The sequence below is a fragment of the Tachysurus fulvidraco genome, chromosome 8 (assembly GCF_022655615.1).
Source record: "Tachysurus fulvidraco isolate hzauxx_2018 chromosome 8, HZAU_PFXX_2.0, whole genome shotgun sequence".
Classification (NCBI taxonomy): domain Eukaryota; kingdom Metazoa; phylum Chordata; class Actinopteri; order Siluriformes; family Bagridae; genus Tachysurus; species Tachysurus fulvidraco.
Window position 1 is genome coordinate 17,716,945 of NC_062525.1, and position 21,211 is coordinate 17,738,155.

The 21,211-nt window shown below is 37.3% G+C and overlaps 2 protein-coding genes across 4 annotated transcripts; one reads left to right on the forward strand and one right to left on the reverse strand.

Moving 5' to 3' along the window:
* The first annotated feature begins 540 nt into the window (after window positions 1-540).
* Window positions 541-15,550, forward strand: LOC113639033 (nebulin-related anchoring protein). Of its 2 annotated transcripts, XM_027140672.2 has the most exons (43): window positions 542-854; window positions 1,103-1,197; window positions 1,358-1,445; window positions 2,217-2,315; window positions 2,468-2,563; window positions 2,662-2,766; window positions 3,002-3,109; window positions 3,235-3,339; window positions 3,443-3,550; window positions 3,625-3,732; window positions 5,289-5,396; window positions 5,748-5,867; window positions 6,468-6,572; window positions 6,798-6,905; window positions 7,018-7,122; window positions 7,282-7,380; window positions 7,741-7,845; window positions 7,942-8,049; window positions 8,169-8,276; window positions 8,371-8,568; window positions 8,674-8,778; window positions 8,858-8,956; window positions 9,048-9,152; window positions 9,259-9,360; window positions 9,575-9,886; window positions 9,992-10,096; window positions 10,561-10,659; window positions 10,807-10,911; window positions 10,997-11,104; window positions 11,188-11,301; window positions 11,419-11,616; window positions 11,810-11,914; window positions 12,009-12,107; window positions 12,195-12,299; window positions 12,459-12,566; window positions 12,782-13,093; window positions 13,202-13,306; window positions 13,430-13,528; window positions 13,646-13,750; window positions 13,843-13,950; window positions 14,069-14,380; window positions 14,648-14,800; window positions 14,917-15,550. In XM_027140672.2, exons 1-43 carry the CDS (start codon window positions 783-785, stop codon window positions 15,175-15,177), a joined length of 5,472 nt encoding a protein of 1,823 aa, XP_026996473.1. In that variant the 5' UTR covers window positions 542-782; the 3' UTR covers window positions 15,178-15,550. The 2 variants fall into 2 exon arrangements, with proteins under 2 accessions (XP_047673727.1, XP_026996473.1); XM_047817771.1 differs by lacking the exon at window positions 3,625-3,732 and having other exon boundaries at window positions 541-854.
* Window positions 15,484-19,432, reverse strand: LOC113639034 (hyaluronan-binding protein 2). Of its 2 annotated transcripts, XM_027140673.2 has the most exons (13): window positions 19,270-19,432; window positions 19,075-19,111; window positions 18,908-19,006; window positions 18,519-18,629; window positions 18,315-18,431; window positions 17,990-18,106; window positions 17,725-17,896; window positions 17,540-17,634; window positions 17,203-17,452; window positions 16,803-16,945; window positions 16,528-16,668; window positions 16,266-16,411; window positions 15,484-16,079 (listed from the first exon to the last, which is right to left on the reverse strand). In XM_027140673.2, exons 1-13 carry the CDS (start codon window positions 19,339-19,341, stop codon window positions 15,918-15,920), a joined length of 1,662 nt encoding a protein of 553 aa, XP_026996474.1. In that variant the 5' UTR covers window positions 19,342-19,432; the 3' UTR covers window positions 15,484-15,917. The 2 variants fall into 2 exon arrangements, with proteins under 2 accessions (XP_026996474.1, XP_026996475.1); XM_027140674.2 differs by lacking the exon at window positions 18,908-19,006.
* Between the last annotated feature and the right edge of the window lie 1,779 nt (window positions 19,433-21,211).

The window sequence follows — 21,211 nt, forward strand, 5'->3', positions numbered from 1 at the left end:
TATGCATATACAGACACATTCATACACTGTACACTGGACAATGTAAGAAGGAGAAAACCTATATAGACACAGGAAAAAACATGAAAATACACAGAGAGATTACTCTGAGAATTGAACCAGGAACCCTAGAGATAAATATAATCAATTTAAATATAATAATAACTTTAAAAATGATAAAAAAAAAACATTAACTGTGGTATTTATCAACCGGTGTAAAATCATTTAATTCAAAATAAAAGTTGGAAAAACTTTGTAAACCCCATCTGGATCCTAAATTATTTTGCATGAAAGCAGGTATAACAAATAACAACAATGAGTAAGCATTACAAAAGTAAGCACATTTGTAATGTACCTATTACACGTGCAACCAGCAAGCTCAGTGTGACTTCATTCACCTATTTTTGAGCACAACTGAAGACACAGAGGCCACTGTGACTAAGCTCCCGAAATGTACAACAGCAAACTTAGTGTTCGGTTACATAAACACGGTAGCATCTCTTTCCCCCTCGCCACTAACAGACAGCTTGTCAGCCAGTTAGATGACCAGCGACGTCTAAAGAGGGGTGGAACCTTGCATCCAGTACATGTAATAGACAGGGCAAGCCTGCAGCAGATCTAAGTTTAACACAGGTCAGTGAGCCACAAGTGGGAACAGAGAACTGTCTGGAACATATTGCCTTCCCCAACTGAGGTTCATCCAAGACTACTGATTTTGGAAAACGTTTTGATCTATGCACAGTATATTTAGATATTTTTGTAGTTAGTACTTTAAAAGGGAAAATATGAATATACAAAACTGTGCCAGGTGTGGATTTGTGGTGTATCCAGCTGAAAAGGTTAATCTCATTGGTCAGGTAAGTCTGGATCTTTATAATATCTGAAGACATTTAATTTGTGGCATTTAGTGCTTTTTTACTGCCATTAGTTTAAATAATAAGATAGATTATTGTATATTAAATGAATCTTATAGCACCAATGCAGTGATCAACTTCCATATTATATGCTGATGCAGGAACATTAATCAGTTTACCGGTTAAGATGAAATAGAAATTATCTTAATGACAGTGACTCTCCATCTGTCTTTCTCATACTGTATAAGCAGAACTGGCACAAAGCATGCTTTCACTGTGAGATCTGTAAGATGGTACTTACGGCCAATAATTACATCAGTCATCAGAAGAGGCCATATTGTCAAGTGTGAGTATAAGACAATTTTTGTTTTATATTTTATGTAAAATACACATTTTTATTTTAAAGCATCTACTGTTTCAGTAAGGATACTTACAAAATTTTGTGAAACATGTATATCACTGTGACAATCCATCAATTTTGCTTATGACTTGTGTGCAATTTACAGACACAATCCGAAGAACAACACCTTCACTAGTGTCTATGAAACCCCTGTCAACATTAATGCCAAGAAACAGGCACAAGCTGTCAGTGAGGTGAGCTTACAATGATGTCCAATATGCCATTAAACAAACCATGGCTTTGATTGTTAATTACACAGAAATTACCCAAAAGCTTCAGTATGTTTGTTTTTAATTATTGATCGGGTGTGTGTGTATGTATGTATGTATGTATGTATGTATGTATGTATGTATGTATGTATGTATGTATGTATGTATGTATGTATGTATGTTATTAATGGATTAATGTTAACACTGAAATGGCATGTCAGTGTTCCACTAATAAAAGTCATAATAGTGCTTTTTATGAGTGTTGTAAAGCTGTTTTAAGGAAAGTTCAGAGGCTGTGGTGAGTCTACATGTTTGGAATGGGGACTGAGTTTCTAGGCTGAGCTATTTCGGTGGTATGACTGCGACTCGACACCTTACTCTGATCCACTTTATGTACATGGTGTTTAAATTTATGCATCATGAATGCAGAACTCTTCTTTTCCTGCCCCCCCCCTCTCTCACTCACTCTAAACCTGGGATACCCACCTGCTCATGTCTGTTAGTGTCTCTCTAGATTCTGCAGAGTTGTAGCCTACAGTCTATTAAATCTCCTTTACTTCCTGGAATGATCACCAAAGCATTTTCCTATATAGAAATTTTAGAAAATTAAACCTATTATAAAAAAACGGAGAGGCCACATACTCTGATCAAGAGTGTTGTATCTCTGTGTATATGCCACGACTGAACATTGTGATTCTGAAAATATGTAGAACCGTTTTTTTGATGATTCACTTAAAACAATATGTTGGTTTGCAGATTAAATATCGAGAGGATGGTGAACGGTTTATGTCCACCTTCCATTATGACATGTCCAAAGAGATAGAGCAGGCTCGTAAAGCCAGCCAAATCAGCCAGGTAAGAGATCAGATACAAATACAAATAAAAATAATAATAATCTTTTTTAAACTCAGTGCCACTTTAAAGAAGGAACAAAAGTTTTCCAGTTGTGAAATGGCTAAATCCAGGATCAGTATAATGAATAATGTCTGTGTTAAACTGTCTTCAAGGGCTACGAATCTTCAGAGCAGCAGATATGGTACTCGGGGAGTGTAAGCAGCCAGGAGGTAGTTCGCATGACTCAGGCACAGAAAATCATCAGTGATGTAAGTAATCTCAGATCTCTATAAAATTAAGGATGATTGTGTGGTGGTACCAATCATTAAACATGAAAGTATATTTCTAAAAGCCTGTCTGGCTTTAGGTGGAGTACAAGCGTGGCCATGAGGAGCGAGTGTCCCAGTTCACCTCTGTAACTGACACACCTGGGATGCTACATGCTAAGACTGGAACATCACTGGCAAGCGATGTATGAACACCTTTGCATAGTAATACTCCTAATTCACTCCTAATTCAGAAGAACTCCAAAATACTTCTGCTCAAATATCATAACAGAAGGAAACTTGCTGAAAATCAATTTTTGCTTCTCACATGTTCTGATAGCAGCAGAGAATATTTGATGGTTTATAGTGAAATGCTTTAAATGCAATTATTACCAGTGTGGTTTTAAAGATTCCTTCATATCCCTGAATCTTAATTGACAGGCAAAATACACAGAGGGATATGAGCAATCCAAAGGCAAAGGCAGCTTTCCAGCCATGCTTACTCCAGGATACGAAGTGGCCAAGAAAGCCAACACTCTTGCCAGCAATGTAAGAAGGGAATCATTTGGACCAAATCACATATTGTGATTTGATTATGTTGAAAAATGCATAATTTGTGTTGTTACACACATAGCATGTGAAGCAGAATTTGCATGTGTTCTATTCATTTTCAGGTTGAGTATAAGAAGGGACACGATGAGAGGGTTTCAAAATACACCACTGTGATAGATACACCTGAGGTACTACTGGCTAAAAGTCAAGGAAAGATTGCTAGTGATGTAAGCAAAAACTCTCTCAGACATTATTAATATATCTCAAAGATTTTATGAGACTTATCTGTGGCTATTTGCAATTGATTATTTAAAAAAACTCAAAAAACAGGTTGTCTACATGGAGGAATATGAACAGCAGCGAGGCAAAGGAAGCTTCCCTGCTCACTTTACTCCAGGTTACCAAGTGGCCAAGAAAGCAAATGAAATGGCTAGCAAAGTAAGTACTCATACCTTTCTTGTACGCTTTCCACACTGAGATTGTATCACATAAACATTGCCTATCTTGTGCAGGTGAAATACCAACAGAGGTATGAACAAGAGATTAAGGGTAAAGCTTGCACTGATGCTGGAGCAGCTGAGTTCACTTTGGCTAAAGAGAACGCAGAAAAGTTTAGCCAGGTAATCCTTCCTTTTACATTGAAGGACTATTTAATGTACACACTGACAAAATTGTTGGTACCCTTCGGTCAATGAAAGAAAAACTCACAATGGGTTACAGAAAAAACTTTAATCTGACAAAAGTAATAATAAATAAAAATTCTATGAATGTTAACCGATGAAAGTCAGACATTGGAATTATTTTAAAAAATAAACTCATAGAACAGGCCTAGACAAAAATCATGGTACCCCTAAAAAAGACTTAATATTTTGTTGCACAACCTTGAGGCAATCACTGCAATCAGACGATTCCTGTAACTGTCAATGAGACTTCTGCATCTGTCAGAAGGTATTTTGGCCCACTCCTCATGAGCAAACCGCTCTAGTTGTTTCCGGTTTTAAGGGTGTCTTTTCCAGATGGCATGTTTCAGCTCCTTCCAAAGATGCTCAATAGGATTGAGGTCAGGGCTCATAGAAGGCCACTTTAGAATAGCCCAATGTTTTCCTTTTAGCCGTTATTGGGTGTTTTTAGCTGTGTGTTTTGGGTCATTGTGCTTTTGCAAGACCCATGACCTGCGACTGAGACCTAGCTTTCTGACACTGGCCAGCACTTTTCTCTCTAGAATCCCTTGATAGTCTTCAGATTTCATTGTACCCTGCACAGATTCAAGACACCCTGTGCCAGATGCAGCAAAGCAGCTCCAGAACATAACAGAACCTCCTCCATGTTTCACAGTAGGGACACTGTCCTTTTCTTGATATGCTTCATTTTTCCGTCTGTGAACAGAGATAATGTACCTTGGCAAAAAGTTCCATTTTTGTAGGAACATTCTCCCAGAAGCTTTGTTTTCAGTCTTTTTTAGGGGTACCATCATTTTTGTCTAGGCCTGTTCCATGAGTTTATTTTTTTAAATAATCCCATTGAAGCATGGTTGAAAAGCAATGTCTGACTTTCATTGGTTAACATTCATATAATTTTTATTTATTATTACTTTTGTCAGATTAAAGTTTTCTCTTTTCTTTTTCCATTGTGAATTTTTCTTTCATTGACCGAGGGGTACCAACAATTTTGTCCATGTGTGTAGTTTCTCCAGGCGCATGCCTTAAACGCCTTAATATTATTCATCAGTACTTACTGCAAGAAAACATCAGTTGATCTTTATGTAAAATTATTTGCACATTGCACTTCTCATTGCAAGGGATGTGTAATAACTGAATTGCAAAGAAAAGTTTTGACAACCTCTTTAGAAAAATGTAAATAAAAACTAATATATGAATTAAATCTTTACCTAAGAAGATTCTGTATGGCAGTAAATGACTGCTGAATGTCTTTGTTGACTTGTTGGTTTTAACAGAACTAACTGTATAATTATACATTTAACTGAACTATATGTATCATTTTTGACTCCATACACACATTTACTCTTATAGTAATAATATTATTAAAAAAGTGCATATGCTTGTGATTTTTTTTCAGTCATGTTTGTGTTCACCATAAGCACTTATTAATAAATCGCCAAGACTTATGAAAATGACACTGTGCACTGATTTTTTTGGATGTGACTATTGTATCTCAGCATGCCTATACAGAGGAATATGAGCAGCAGCGAGGCAAAGGAAGCTTTCCTGCTATGATCACTCCTGGATACCAGATGGCCAAGAAAGCCAATGACATGGCCAGTGATGTGAGTTTTGACAATCTCTTGTCATAGAAATACAGTACAATTTTATGATACTGTAAATGAATACTGTAAAACAAAAATAGTGATAGACATCTTTTTTTATTATTGATGTGTCATTTCTGGGTGAAATCTTATCATCCCTATAGTAGTTAGGGAATTAATCATACTGTCATGACTCCCACATAGGAATTGAATGTTGTCACTCCAAAAGCTCCCAGCAGACCAATATAGTTCCACCGTCTGAGTTTGTGTGTGACAGCGTGTTATCTCACACTATGAGAATGCAACCTGACATGGATATTGTTGTTTTTGAGCAGCACAAGTAATATCTGCCCTGCCCATTTTAACCCACAGCTGAAATATAAGAAGGACCTGAATAAGATGAAGGGCTCTACCTCTGCCTACCATTGCCTGACCTCCGAAGACAACCTGGCTATGAAGAATGCCTGCAAGATTAACAAGCTCGTTAGTGAGGTGAACTCTGGATTTTAATTTGCTTGTTTTTAAAAAAAAATTTTCATCATACATGAGTCATATGTACTTTTTGATGTACACTTATTCACGCTAAAGTTAGGAACAGTATGTAAACAGTTAGAACATAACTATTCTAGTGCACACTTAACATTCTTGAAACATCATCTGACGTGTTTCAATAAAACCATCAGGATAAAGTGTGGTTCCTATGCAGACATATATGGCCAAGCAAAGTGTCATGCTATTGAGGACAGAGACCATTTAAAACAAGGCATCTGTCATGTGATAATTTAGACACAAAGGCACCAACCCTGTGACGTGTTCATCTTTCATGGCTCTCCTGCTGAGTTCAACTCCTCACACACTGCACAGAGACAAAAGTGACATCATGTTCACAGAACATAGACATGTCTAAATACCTCTTTTGATACCTGATGACACCATATCATCATCTCTGTCTGATTTATGTTCAGGGGTCAAAGAGCAAAGATGCTTTTGTTTAAAGAATGGGAAGGTCACTAAAGGTTTAAAATAGAGCGGCATTGTATTAGATCATGGTTGTTTATATTACAGGTAATCTCCATTTTTTTTTTTATTTAGGTTGAATACAAGAAGGATCTTGAGAACACAAAAGGACACAGCATCAACTATTGCGAGACACCACAGTTTAAAAATGTGTCCAAGATTGCCCAGTATACCAGTGATGTGAGTATGGCATTTATGTGCCTATTCAATGAATAAGTGAGATATTACTGTGCAGAACTCACAGTGCTTTATGTCTGATAATCACAATAAGATGGTTACATTTGGAATATAAATTCAAAATAATATAAAAATACGTCTACAAAGATTTGTATTTCTTACTAAATACTTAGTCATCAAAATAATGCAGGTACTGTTTACAATTTATAAATCATATTTTGTTTGCAGAATAAATATAAAGAAAAGTATGCCAATCACATGAAGGGTCACTATGAAGGAACTGGGCTCGATAAGAAAACTCTGCATGCCATGAAAGTCAGAAAGCTGGCCAGTGATGTAAGACTTCATTTCTAAACATCCTTCATCTCAAAAACATCTTAACTATGAATTCATTTTTTACTACTTGGTATTTTGTTTGTTATTAATAAGTTAATCTTTTCAATATCAGATTGCTTATAAGTCAGAATATGAACAGGATCAGGGTGAATACAACTACCCTGCTGAAATCACCCCAGCTTATCAGACCCAGAAGAAACTAGAGCCTCTCAAAGATGTAAGTCTTCTAATACTGTATGTTCAATTTTGAAAGTGTCATTTACAAAAAAAATACATAAAAGGTATTTTATATCAGTAAACACAGTACATTAGCTTGTTGTGGAACAATTACCTTTTGAAGCAAGTAATGTCAAAGTTATACCTTTTTCCTGCACAGAAAAATTACAGACAGCACATTGACAAGCTAAAATACAGTCAGGTGACAGATACTCCTGACATTGTGCAAGCCCGAATCAATGCACAGCAACTTAGCAATGTAGGTATCCAACTTTTTCTCTAACAGTGAATTGTAGTCTTTGTTATAGTCAAATATAATAGACTGAACTAGACTTAACATACTATTACTAATATACAATGTTTTGTTGTTAATGTTCAAAATGTTTAACTAATACAAATATATAAATTCCTTCTAACACGTAGTATTCAAGTAGAATGTATTAGCATTTGAAATGCATTAGAATGTAAAGCATTTCAAACAGTAAATTGTTTTGATTAAAACTTTTTCTCGTCTAAATCCTAATTCTAGATCTGATATTTGATAGTGTTAAAGTTCATCAGTCATTATATAAAAACTTTTGATAAACATAAGATAAACATGCTGTACTGTATTTTACAGTTGAACTACAAAGCCAACTATGAGAAAACTAAGACCCATTATACCTTATCTCAAGATACACCACAGCTTAAGAAAGCCAAAGCCAATGCAGAGCTCATTAGTGATGTGAGTATATTTTACAAAATATAGTCAAACTTATTTTGTTCTCGAGTTTTTGATCTGTGCATATGTTTGTATTATTGATGCTCTTATTGGTCATAGATCAAGTATAAAGAGGAGTGGGAGAAGAATAAGTCTAAAGCATGTGACATTGGTGTGGACACACTGACCTTTAAAGCTGCAAAAGCTTCAGGAGATCTGGCCAGTGATGTACGCTTTCATTTGCTAATTCTATGACACAACTTTTTATAAGTTGTTATTTTAACGTTGGAATATAATCTCAAAATAAGAGCATCATGTGATGATAGTAAACTGAACATATCTTGCAGATTAAATATAAAGAGTCATTTACAAAGAACAAAGACAGAGCAATTGGTATGAATGTAAGTGATTCGAAGACTCTTCACTGTCTTCAAGTGGCCAAGTTGAACAATGAGGTAAAGAACTTTTTCGACAACTCAAGCTATAAAAAACTATACATTGGTATACGGTGTGTAAAGATACAATTTTAATATATCCTTATGACCATAGATTGCCTATAAGAAGGACTCAAAGGAGGCTCAGGCCAAGTGCCACCTGTCCATGGACATGGTGAATCTAAACCATGCGAAAAAGGCCCAGGCACTGGCCAGTGATCTGGACTATAGGAAGAAGCTCCATGACTACACCATCCTGCCTGATGACATCAAAGTGCAACAGGCTAAGAAGGCCTACAACCTGCAAAGTGATGTAAGAAGAAGTGCAAGCAAACACTGTATTAGAAGAACTGTTTTTGTTTGTTTGCTTTTTTGGTATTGCACTTTTTGAGCTTGCTATATGGGTTGATCCTAACAGAACCAGTACCGCTCTGATCTGATCTGGATGAAGGGAGTGGGCTGGGATTCTGACGGCTGCCTGGATGTTGCACAGGCCAAGAAAGCTGTAGATCTTGCAAGTGACGTAAGTCAATTGTGTGTCCAGGAGAATGTGTTTTATTTGAACATTTAAGGGGTATTTACTCTACAACTTTATTTTGCAGCAAAAATACCGTCAGAAAGTGGACAGGGTGAAGTTTACCCAGGCAGCTGACACTCTGTCTATCAAGCATGCCAAGAAGAGCCAGGAATTGCAGAGTGATGTTAGATAACCTTTTTTTGTCTGACTACATATTCATGTTCTAAATCACTTTACTGAGAGAGTCTTATATTTTTTGACTGATCTCTTTTCAGCTGGCATACAAGGCAGGCACAGAGCAGATGATCCATAAGTACACTGCAAGCAAGGATGAACCTCTATACAGGCAGGCCAAAGCGAATGCAGAGATTCTTAGTAATGTATGTGTTTATTTACACGTCACTCATTCACACATGAAATTCCCTAGAAATTATTTAAGACTTTATGATAATAAGCCAATGGTGTTTTGCATTTTGCAATCTTCAGAAAACCTATAAGAGTAAAGCCCAGCAGGACAAAGGCTTTGAGCTACGCATGGATGCACTGTCTATCCTTACTGCCAAAGCTAAGAGGGACCTTGCTAGTGATGTGAGTGGCCAAAGTAGAATAAGTTTTTAAACATTACCTGTAGAGTAAAACTGCACAATTCAGAGTAGTGTGCTGCATAAACATTCACCCTCTTTGAACACATTTTGCAGTGACTGGTTAAACAATGTGGTGAATACTTGTGCAACACAATGTAATTTATTAAGACAATGGTTACATGACTGTTGCATTAACAGTCCCTGTCATTGTTTTGTAGGTGAAATACAAGCAACAGTATGAGATGACAAAAGGAAAGATGATTGGGATAAAGACTGTGAAAGATGATTCTCAGATGGCTCACTCAACACTGGCCACTAAACTCCACAGTGACCGCAATTATAAGAAAGCATATGAGGACAGTAAGACCAGATACAGTGCATCACTTGATATGATGAACATCAGTCAAGCTAAAAAGGCCCAAGATCTGGCTACAGAAACCAACTACAGAACTTTCCTGCACAAGTACACAAGCCTGCCCACTGACATGAAAGTGGAGTGGGCCAAGAAAGCCTATGGCCTACAGAGTGATGTAAGAATCAGATATAACTATACAGTTTATTTATGTATGCCTGCAGGTATAGACAAAATGAAATATGTTGACAGTTAATTATATATGAACTGGTTTCTCTTTCAGAAAAAGTATCGGTCAGATTTGAACTGGATGAAGGGTGTTGGGTGGGAGACGACCGGATCGCTTGATGTACTGCAGGCTAGGAAGGCTGGCAATATCATCAGTGAGGTACTGATTAACTGTCTTATCTCTCAGCATTACTAGCATTTGCAAGACCCCCAAAAACTTAGAACTAAGCTAAACAGTGTAATTCTCTTCATTTCTATTTAACTCATATAGCACTTACATATACAGATATGTATAGACTTATACATTTCAATTTATGAAAATATAAAAATGCATACAGTAAATTAGGGTTATGGTAAAAAAAAAAATACACAAATGTGTATTGTTCATTTAATCCGGGCCTTGAATACAGAAACACCTCAAAGAAACAACACACACCTCAAATTATTTATTTAGTGTATCTAAAAGTTTTTTTTTTTACATTTTTATGTATTTTTGAAAGTGTACAATTTAAAAAATGTAATACATAGTTTATTATCTGCCTTTGAGTATGAAAGATAAGAATTGTGCAGTATCCATAAGCCATTTTCATTGAATGTATAATTATATTATAATGTGTGTTTCAGAAAAAATATCGTCAGGATGTGAGTGCTCTGAAATTTACCAGTGTGGAGGATACACCAGAGATGGTACAGGCCAAACTCAGCAACAAACTGGCACTAGATGTAAGCCCATTCTTCATCTATCAGGATCAGCATTATATTTGTACATATAATACATTTATTAAATAAATCCATATAGTCAATAGTAGAAACATTAGAAAGTTGAATTTATTTATATTGGTTGTATATTGATATTTTGTGATCATACAGAGGTTGTACAGAGAGAAGGGAGAGAATGAGAAGCACACTTACACAATGACAGGAGACCTTCCAGAGCATGTGCAGGCCAAGATAAATGCTATGAACATCAGTGAGGTGAGCTTGTTTAATGTGCTGTTTCAGTACCACCATTATTCCTCACCTTAATGTCCACTTAATGTCCTGTGTGTTTATTTTTAAGACACGCTACAAAGAATCATGGACGAAGCTCAGAGATGCAGGCTACGAATTACGTCTGGACGCCATTCCTTTCCAAGCAGCCAAAACCTCTGGAGATATATTTAGCGATGTAAGAGTGATCCTATCTCATATTTTATTCTGTTGTCATTTAACAGGGCAAAGTATATGAGCTCTATATTATTTCACTTCTAGCAAAAATACAAAGAACAGTTTGAGAAGTCAAAGGGTAAGATGATTGGTCTGAAAGGATTACAAGATGACATTAACATTGCCCACTCAGTGCATGCCACCCAGCTACACAGTGATGTGAGTACACCAGTTATATCCACTATATTAAAAACTACAAAAAAATGTTTTTATATATATACTTGAAGATATGAATATCTGAATGTCTTACTGATTTAACCCATGCACACTTCATAGATTAAATATAAGAAAGATTCTGCAAAGGGGCACTCTCAGTTCCACCTTCCAATGGACATGTTAGATGTGGTTCATGCTAAGAAGGCCCAGGCTCTGGTTAGTGACCAAGACTACAGATTTTTTCTGCACAACTACACTGTACTGCCTGATGACCTAAAGGTACAAGCAGCCAAGAGAGCTTACGGGCTGCAGAGTGAGGTAACCTTTGATTTATTTTAACAATAAATGTCCTTAATCAGTTGCTGGTATATTGTAAAATCACATGTTTATGTAATATAGAAACACATTTATGCATGGATATAATATATGTATATATTATATATATACATGTTTTAATATATGTAAACTGGCTGATTTTTGCACAATTACTGACTTCATGTTTGTCTAATAGAAAACATACCGCTCTGATATGAATTATCTGCGAGGAGCTGCCTGGATTGCTACTGGTGCCTTACAGATAGAAGGCTCCAAACGTGCAACAGAGCTGATCAGCGAGGTATGGCGTATTGGTCTTATTGTTTATCATCTAATGGAAAATCTCAAATAAATAAATAACATTATAATCTTGTAATTTCTCTTTTTTTTAACAGAAAAAATATCGACAGCAGCCGTATGCTTTTAAGCATACATCTGTTACAGATTCCCCTGACATGGTTCATGCCAAGTTCAGCAACAAGATCAGCAATGAGGTACGTTTTTTTTTCATCCTATGTCTTCACTGTTTTTTATACACATTTAAAAGTAGGAGAATCAGTCTGTATGTTCAAAATCAACAGCGGCTGTACAAAGAGAAAGGCGAGAACCTCAAGCATAACTACACCATCACAGCTGAACGACCAGAGATCACCCAGGCCAGGATTAACACTGCTAATTTCAGTGATGTAAGCCATTTAGGACAACTTCATGACTGTTATTTTGTTTACATAACTATATATATTTTAAACTGATATTTTATATTATTATTCATTAATTTCACTGTATTTTCATATTGTAGCTATTAAATGCAATTAAGGAATCTTGCATTTGTGTTCTTCTTCCAGACCAAGTACAAAGAATCCTGGCACACACTGAGAGCTCAGGGATATAAACTGACAATGCAGGACATCCCGTTCCAAGCAGCCAAAGCATCCACAGGCATTGCCAGTGATGTAAGTAAATACATGCTAATTTTACATATTCTGTAAATGGCTAAAGGCATAGCTCATGATTTTCTGCCTAATGAGTGAGGTCAGTGCAGCATGATTCAATCAACCAAATGTTTTATACCTTTTATACTGTATGAGGCGTGCATTAATATTATTACATTTTTATGCTATTAACTGGGTATTATAACCTGAAAATTCAAATCAATTCCATTCTACAGTACATGTACAAGCACAACCATGTGTTGGAGAAAGGCAAGCACATTGGCGCACGGAGCATTATGGATGACTCTCACCTCCTACACTGCTGGCAGATGGCACGTCTGCAGAGCGACAAGGACTACCGTAAAGATGTCATGTCCACCAGTGGGCAGTATCACCTTGGACTAGACCTGATCGACTTGGTTCATGCCAAAAAAGCCCAGGCCCTGGCCAGTGACCAGGACTACAAGACGCGCCTCCATTCCTACACTGTTTTGCCTGATGACATGAAGATGCAGTGGGCAAAGAAGGCTTATGAGTTGCAGAGTCAGGTGAGAGAGAAAAATAGCTTACTGTAGAAGAGTTTAGTAGAGAGAAAAAACTGCTTGGTAAATATGTACAGTTTTTCTGATAAATACCATGCGTAATCTTTTTCTCAGAATATGTACAAATCAGACCTAAACTTCATGAAAGGAGTGGCCTGGGACTCAGTTGGTGCACCTCAGATGGAATCTGCAAGAAAAGCTGGAGATATAATCAGTGATGTAAATCCACACTATCAGAACTAATCAAAAAACACAATGGCTTTAAACAAATTATCCACCTGTTTATGCAATTTATGCAAACGTTTGGTTTTCTACAATTTAAACCTCTCTTTTTTAATGCAGAAGAAATATCGTCAGCTTCCTGGCAATCTGAAGTTTACCCAGGTGGCTGATTCACCTGATATTGTCCATGCCAAGAACAGTTATATCCAGTGCAGTGAGGCAAGTTGTTAGCTAATGTCTTACAAAATAAAGTGATGCATAGAGAAATAAAAGAATTGCCAAAATAATGATGCAATACGTTGCCATTGGGTAACAATCTGTTACTGTGCATTACAGAGATTGTATAAGTCTGGTGATTCTGAGTCTATGCACAAATACACCCTACACCCAGATCACCCTGACTTCATCAGAGCAAAGATCAATGCACAGCAGATAAGTGATGTATGACAGAAATATTTTAAGCTTTAAAAATATACTGAATTCATTTAATTAATGTCACTGGCTCATTTTCTATCATATGCTTTACTCTACAGAAAGTTTATAAGGCATCAGGAGACCAGGTGAAGTCAGCAGGCTATGACTTCAAACTAGATGCCATACCCTTTCAGACAGCCAAGGCCTCTAGAGAAATTGCTAGTGATGTGAGTCTGTGTAACAACTTACTTTATTTATTTTTTAGTCCTATATACAAGGAAAGAAGCTATATTTTCTGACCAAGCAGCTGTTGGGTTGAATTAAAGTTTATCTATTTTTTTTTAGTTCCACTACAAGGAGGCCTTTGTAAAACAGAAGGGCCAGCAGATTGGACTCCTCAGCGTCAATGATGACCCCAAGATGAGACATTCACTGGCTGTAGGCAAACTGCAGAGTGACAATGAGTACAAGAAGCATTACCAGGAGACACGGTCTCAATTTAAGATCCATGCAGACCAGCCAGAATTCCTGCATGCTAGGAAGAACCAGGCTCAGGCCAGTGACATCAGATACCGCCAGCATCTCCATAACTACACATGTGACCCACAGCAGTTGAACTTCCAACATGCTAAACAGGCCTACAAGCTGCAGAGTGATGTGAGTTGAACAATTTGTTATTCTGTGTGATATTTATATATTATAACAAATATTGCTTAAAACATTTGAATCATACGCAAAACTATGTAACATTAAGGACACTCAACAGAGAATGTACATTCACTGATATATTTGTAAGCAAAGCTATACTGTTATTGTGTTATTTTTCACCAACTGCTTTTGGTAGCCAGATTGTTACTGATCTAATGCACTCACATTAACTGTTCTGGTTTAAACTTGGGGCTTGTTTTGTGTTGATGGTTGCAGGTGAACTATAAATCTGACCTGAACTGGATTAAGGGGGTGGGCTGGACTCCTCCAGGCTCACATAAGGTAGAAATGGCCAGGAGAGCTGCCGAACTTGGCCTGGCTGAGGGGCTGGACACTGAGCAAGCCATCTCCAAGTATCAAGAATTGATGGTAAGACAACTTAGAATCTACAACAAATATAATAATAAAAAGAGCATAGAGAATAGATCTAATGTAACCTAGTGTCTGCTTAACTCTTCTCTCCTCTCCTCTTCTCTCCTCTTCAGATGCTCCAGCGTCAGTTGCAGTTGGAGAATCAGCAGCACAGCTCCTCAGAGGAGGTGGAGACCACAGAGAACGTTCAACAATCTGCAGTCAATCCTGATGCTATGGAGATCCTTCAAGTCAAAAGGAAGAAGACCATCCACACTACTTTCAAACAGGCAAAAACTACAAAGTCCACGACAGTGCAGTCTGTAGCATCTAGCTCATCTACAAACCAGTCTCTCACCAACCAGTCCTCTGAGAAAAAGACGATTACAAATTAATGTTTTCAGAATGTACAGTCTTGTAAAGTAAGCAGTTTACAGTGAGGTCATGTACAGTAGGTCATTGCTTTTCTACTAGTAATTCAATTGAGTGGAGCAAAGAATATTCATAGAAACACAGTGCATTGCATCTGAATGTGACGATGATGAAAGAATTAGAAAGGAGGTGTAGAGTAAATGTAATGAAAGTATATAAATCTAGATTGTTGAGGTTCTATTAATGGGCATATGAGAAGGTTATAAACTGTAAGTAGAGATGGAACTGGGTCTTTTGGAGAGTGTCTTGTGCATGTGAAGAAGGCAGAATTACTGTAATGGAAAGACAAGTGTCTTTCTTTTTATTAATGAACAAATAAACAAAGCAAACAGTTTTTTTTTTTGTTGTTGTTGTTGTTTTTTTTGAGGAAAATGCCTTTATTGAAATTGCTGGAAAACTTGATTTAACAGTAGCATTGGAAGTCAAATGTATAAGAACTTTGTGTGTCACAGGTGGACAATTGTTATTTTAGACTGCCAATGGCAGGAGTTATATTTAAGAGATGTTTGATAAAGTATACTTTATGCCTGGCAGGTTCAGCTTTTTCAGTATGCCAATAGCTACAGACATAAGCTTAATTAAGAATACTTGATTGATGTATGACTTATGACAATGGGATTCAAAATAAAAAGGTTTTTGAAAGCTATGCTACATTATCAACTATCTGATGTCAACACAGTCAATATTGCATACACATGCTGCTCTATGTGGGGCGAATCTTTTCATTGATCCAGTCAATGAAGTGTGTGACACGAGCATAAACACCAGGTTTATACTTCTTGCCGCAGCCATCACCCCAGCTCACCACTCCATATACGTAATGTGTGCCATTCTGCTTGCAGACAAGAGGGCCCCCAGAGTCTCCCTAAAAAGAGAACAACCCAACAAAATAAGTGCGAACAATACATTCTACCAACACTTCTACATTTATGTAGCACATGTACGCATTAACTTTAAAGCATTAGATAGCTGATTAGTGGTGCCTGTATATTTAATCTAATATGTCTATTTTTTAAAAAGGTTTTAGTTACAGCCACACATAAATACACACCTGGCAAGTGTCAATCCCTCCTTGCATTCTTCCAGCACAGAACATGCTGTCATCCAGCACATCACCAAGAACATCAGAAGCCATGCAGCGGGTCTGGTTGACCAGGAGAACTTTTGTGTCCAGCAAATGAGTGGAACCGTCTTCATCTTCAGAAAAAAAGTGTAAACAAAAGAATCTAAATTGATTTTGAGTTAGCCAGTAGAAGAAAAGCTCATGATCAAGCAAATAAGAATTAAGCAGGTGCAGGGAGAGAAAACTACACCATTCTCAGTGACTCCATAGCCTGATATAGAGCATTCCATCCCATCAGGAAAAGGGCCAGGGGGCAGACAGGCAGATTTGACATACCTAGTCTCTCTGGCACAAAGACCATCATCTGTCACAGCCTTCAGTTTGAGCAGGGCTGATTACATAGATAAATAAATAAAAAACAATCACAGTAAATGTTTTTTCATTGATAAAAAAGTGATCAACACTAAAATAAGTGCAAGTTAGCTTGATTCATCAATGGTATTTGTAAGCAGGATAATCGATGACCTATGTCATTATGTAAGGCCTGTTTGGTTTCAGTGTAGTTCTCATGCACGAAATAATCTTCAACATCAATAGTCTGATCTGCTGCCTCTTGCTTCTTCAGGTCCACCCCACCCAACAGCACCTGCATCTCATATTCTTCATCACTGTTAAATCAAATGTGCATAGATAAGCAAGCAAACAGAAAGTCACACACACACACACACACACACACACACACACACACACACACACACACACACACACACACACACACACACACACACACACAAAATCATTGTGCAATATATTTCAAAAGTGCACTTTCTTAATATATTTAAACTACAATTTCCGATTATTTCGTCTAGAACTTAGACATGAATTTGTTTTGGTACATAGTGCTGTTACAACAGGCTACACTTACATGCAGTGAGCAGCCGTGAGGACCCAGCAAGAGTTCAGGAGTATTCCTCCACAATTGTGACCAAAGTCATCAGTGCTATTCTGGACACGGACCTGAAATGAGACTTGCCAGGGATGAGCTCCAGGCTTGGTCTTTCTCCCACCAAAGATCCTAGATGTAATCCTACTTGGCTTTGGCTTTCCACACTCAGAGAACTCTGCTTTCACATTAGACTCTTCCCCTCCAGTAGGTGATAGCTCAGTTGTAGGAGCTATAAGAATGTTGCGAAAATTAGAAGCAATGCAGGGTTGAAAGAAAGAGGCTAGGGAAGGAAAAAAGAAAATGTGAAGATATATACCTGGTTCAGGGCAGCGTGTGACATTACAGTCATCCCAACGCAACTTATTTTTGTATCTCATGAAGCACCAGGGCTGACTCTCCCGATCTGGGTTCCTGCAAAAAGGAATGCATAGTACTTTCATATTTGGCTTGTTTTGTTACTTCTTTCTTTCTCTTACATACAGATACACAGTCAGGTCTGACCTGCAATAGTTATGAGGTCCAATTCCATCCTCTTCTACATCGTCATCTTTATCAAAAGGACTAAACTGCATTATTAGGTAAGAGTTCCAAGGCAGACAATCCCGTCCTGACACTGTCTCACTGACAAAACCTCTGTATGAGGAACCATCTCCCTCATAGCAATCACCAGGACCTTAGACACATAGAGTTAATCACCAGCATGTTGAAAAACAAAATACTAAACCATTTTTAAAAACACTGGCTGAATGACAATAGGCCACATTACCAACTTGGCAGAACTTTCCACTGTAGTTTTCAGGACAGTTACAATGGAATTGAGTCCGTGTACGACCCTTTACACATGTTCCACCATTCAAACAGGGACTGGGATTACAGGGTGAGGCTGAAACAGGAAATAAACTCGAATGACTTTATATTGTCCTTAAAAAACCCTTGCAGTAAACACAAAAATCAAATTTTCCTCAGCATAATTAATACAGCACTCAAAAAAAATTTCAGTAATGAAGTAAACCAGTGAATATTTACTGAAATTGTTAAAACATTTATCTAAAAACTGTTTTGTTTCAGTGTCACTGATCAATCACACTCACCTTTCTGGCAGGTGGGAGGCTGGAAGGGGGCGATACACTTGCACTCATAAAAGGGATCTTCATCGATACGGACACACTCGCCACGACCGCATTTGACATTCTTACAAACATTTATAACTGAAAGCCAGAAAATCTAGAAATTACTGCCACAATAACATTTCTTTTGAAATAAGTAGGACTAGTAACAAATTAAGGGCCTCTAACCATCTTGACATCTTTTGCCAGTAAACGGCGGAGGACAAATGCATTTGAAATCATCATAACCATCATTCTTACATGTACCATTGTTGTAACAAGGATTTGGTTCACATTCATCTGAGAAGAAAGGGGAAAAAGGGTGGGGAAAGAGAGAGAGAGAGAGAGAGAGAGAGAGAGAGAGAGAGAGAGAGAGAGAGAGAGAGAGAGAGAGAGAGAGAGAGGCAGAGAGACATAAATGTTAAATGAAGCACATGCATCTTTAGTGTTGATAAACATTTAAAAACAATGCTTTGTACAAGCTCCAGTGGAATTGTTCACTGATTTGATATCAAAGAACAAATCATTTCCTGCATTTTATAACATAATAAAATGGCAAGCTTTAATATATTTATCACCTATGTGGGCCAACAGCCAGTCAAGGTCTTTTTCATTCTCATCTTCATAAGATTCCTCATTGTACTCATCCATTATCTCTGCAACTGCTTTTATTATACCTAAACCACAGAAAAAATTACTGACATGACATATATAAGGTATAGTATAGTATAGTACTGAATCTCACCTTCAAATATGTAAGAAAGAATGTCCGATAGCAGCCCCTGAAAAATGTAAAACAATTTCCACTAAAACATTCCACAATAATTAAAATAAAACTTTACATATAACTAACTAAAAACTTAGGTGAGTTCTGTTAAGGTGATTATATTTAACCAGCACAAGGTATAACTGAATGAACTGTGCAAAAGTTGCTACGTACCTTATTTTCTGCTTCTTTTGCTGCTTGATCGAAACACTGCAGACTCAACAGCAGCAGCAGTACAGCGAACATGATGATGCCAGTATAGGTCACAGAATTACAGGGAAGAACTCACCACAGCCCTAGGAAATGCAGGCATTGATCATTCAGATCACCCTTTGGATATTCATACATAACCTCTCCTCTTTATCTGGCAAACATTGGCCCACAATATTGATTTCTCCCAAGATTCATGTCTAACCCTGTGACCAAAAACACATCCCACCCACTCATTAGTCTGTTTATGTTCTAGGATGTACACTACCACTAGAAATTTCAGACCGCTGTTTTGTTTATGGAATATATTATCTCGTTGGCAGGTCAGGTACAAAATGCCAATAAAAAATTTGTGATCTTTGTTATGATTGCTGTGATAATTTCTGAATGCCTCTGTATTTTTTTTTCCCCATCCAGGTCATTGGCCATGCTGTATCAGCACTATAAGTGTATTTACTTTGTGTCAGCACTTTGGACTCATCTTTATTTTACTAATAAACAGATTGTCAAAGCTTCCACTGGCCATCAAAAAAAAAAAGGGTAAAGCATGTAGTACTTGTTAGGTGGAAATCAGGGCATCAGACCTTTTTTTTTGTGTTTTACACACAATTAATGTTGGTTTTGTTATTGTATACACATGGGGATTCAGTTACAGTCTTTACAGATGTTTAAATCAAGCTCTATAAAATCCATTATTATTATGGGTATTTCACAAAACATATAAAGAGGGAAAACCAAGCAAACAAAAAAAGAACTAAACCACATCTCAGCTTTCATGTAGACTCTTTAGAAAATTTAGAAAATGTGCCCTGAGAAAGAGAGTGAAAGGATTTTATTAGACACTCTATTACCCAGATATGTGTATATATTTCTGTCATTCTTTTACAATGTGTAGTTTTTTTTATTCACCGGTCAGCAAAATGTCTATTACAATATCATAGATAAAGAGGCTATGTAAACTGGACCAAGCAAATGTAATCCTAAATAATGTCTGAATGTTTTTTTTTTTGTTTTGTGTGTGTGTGTGTGTGTGTGTGTGTGTGTGTGTGTGTGTGTGTGTGTGTGTGTGTGTTTTATTATTTTAAATGCATACAAATACACTTGAGTATGTTTAAATGTAGGCTTTTACTCAACTTTACTTTTACTTTTAAGTAGGGATGTACCGATAACACTTTTTCTCTTCCGATCCGATTCCGATACCTGCGTTTGCCGGTATCGGCCGATACCGATCCGATATCTGTGTTCTTTTCTACCTTTAAAACTAAAAAAATCATACAACTCGTTATTACGATTTATTTGTTTCTGGCAAAAGAAATACAAAAATGCCCATTACTGGATGAAAAATGAAAACACAAGAAAAGTATTAATGCAGTAACAAACAGTTATTTACATTAATGTAATTTAATATATACGTGTATTTTTCTTATAAGTTTAAGCAATAGTCTATAATGTTTGCTGTTCATTAATGTACCACCACAGGCATGGGCGTCGGAATTAAATAGAATGTGGGCGTGTCCTGTCCCACACACATGTAATGGTTCCGACGCCCATGGATTTCAGGAAGCAGGAATAAAACCTTGCAAGAATGCTGTAGGTAAAACGCGGAATGGAGTTTAATTTATTAGGGCATTCCTCAAGCAGAATGGATTCGACTGACGGCGCTCTCTCACTCACTTTCTACCGCTTATCTGAACTTCTTGGGTCACGGGGAGCCTGTGACTATCTCAGGCGTCATCGGGCATCAAGGCAGGATACACCCTGGACGGAGTGCCAACCCATCGCAGGGCACACACACACACACACACACACACACACACACACACACACACACACACACACACACACACACACACACACATTCTCTCACGCAATCGCACACTACGGACAATTTTCCAGAGATGCCAAT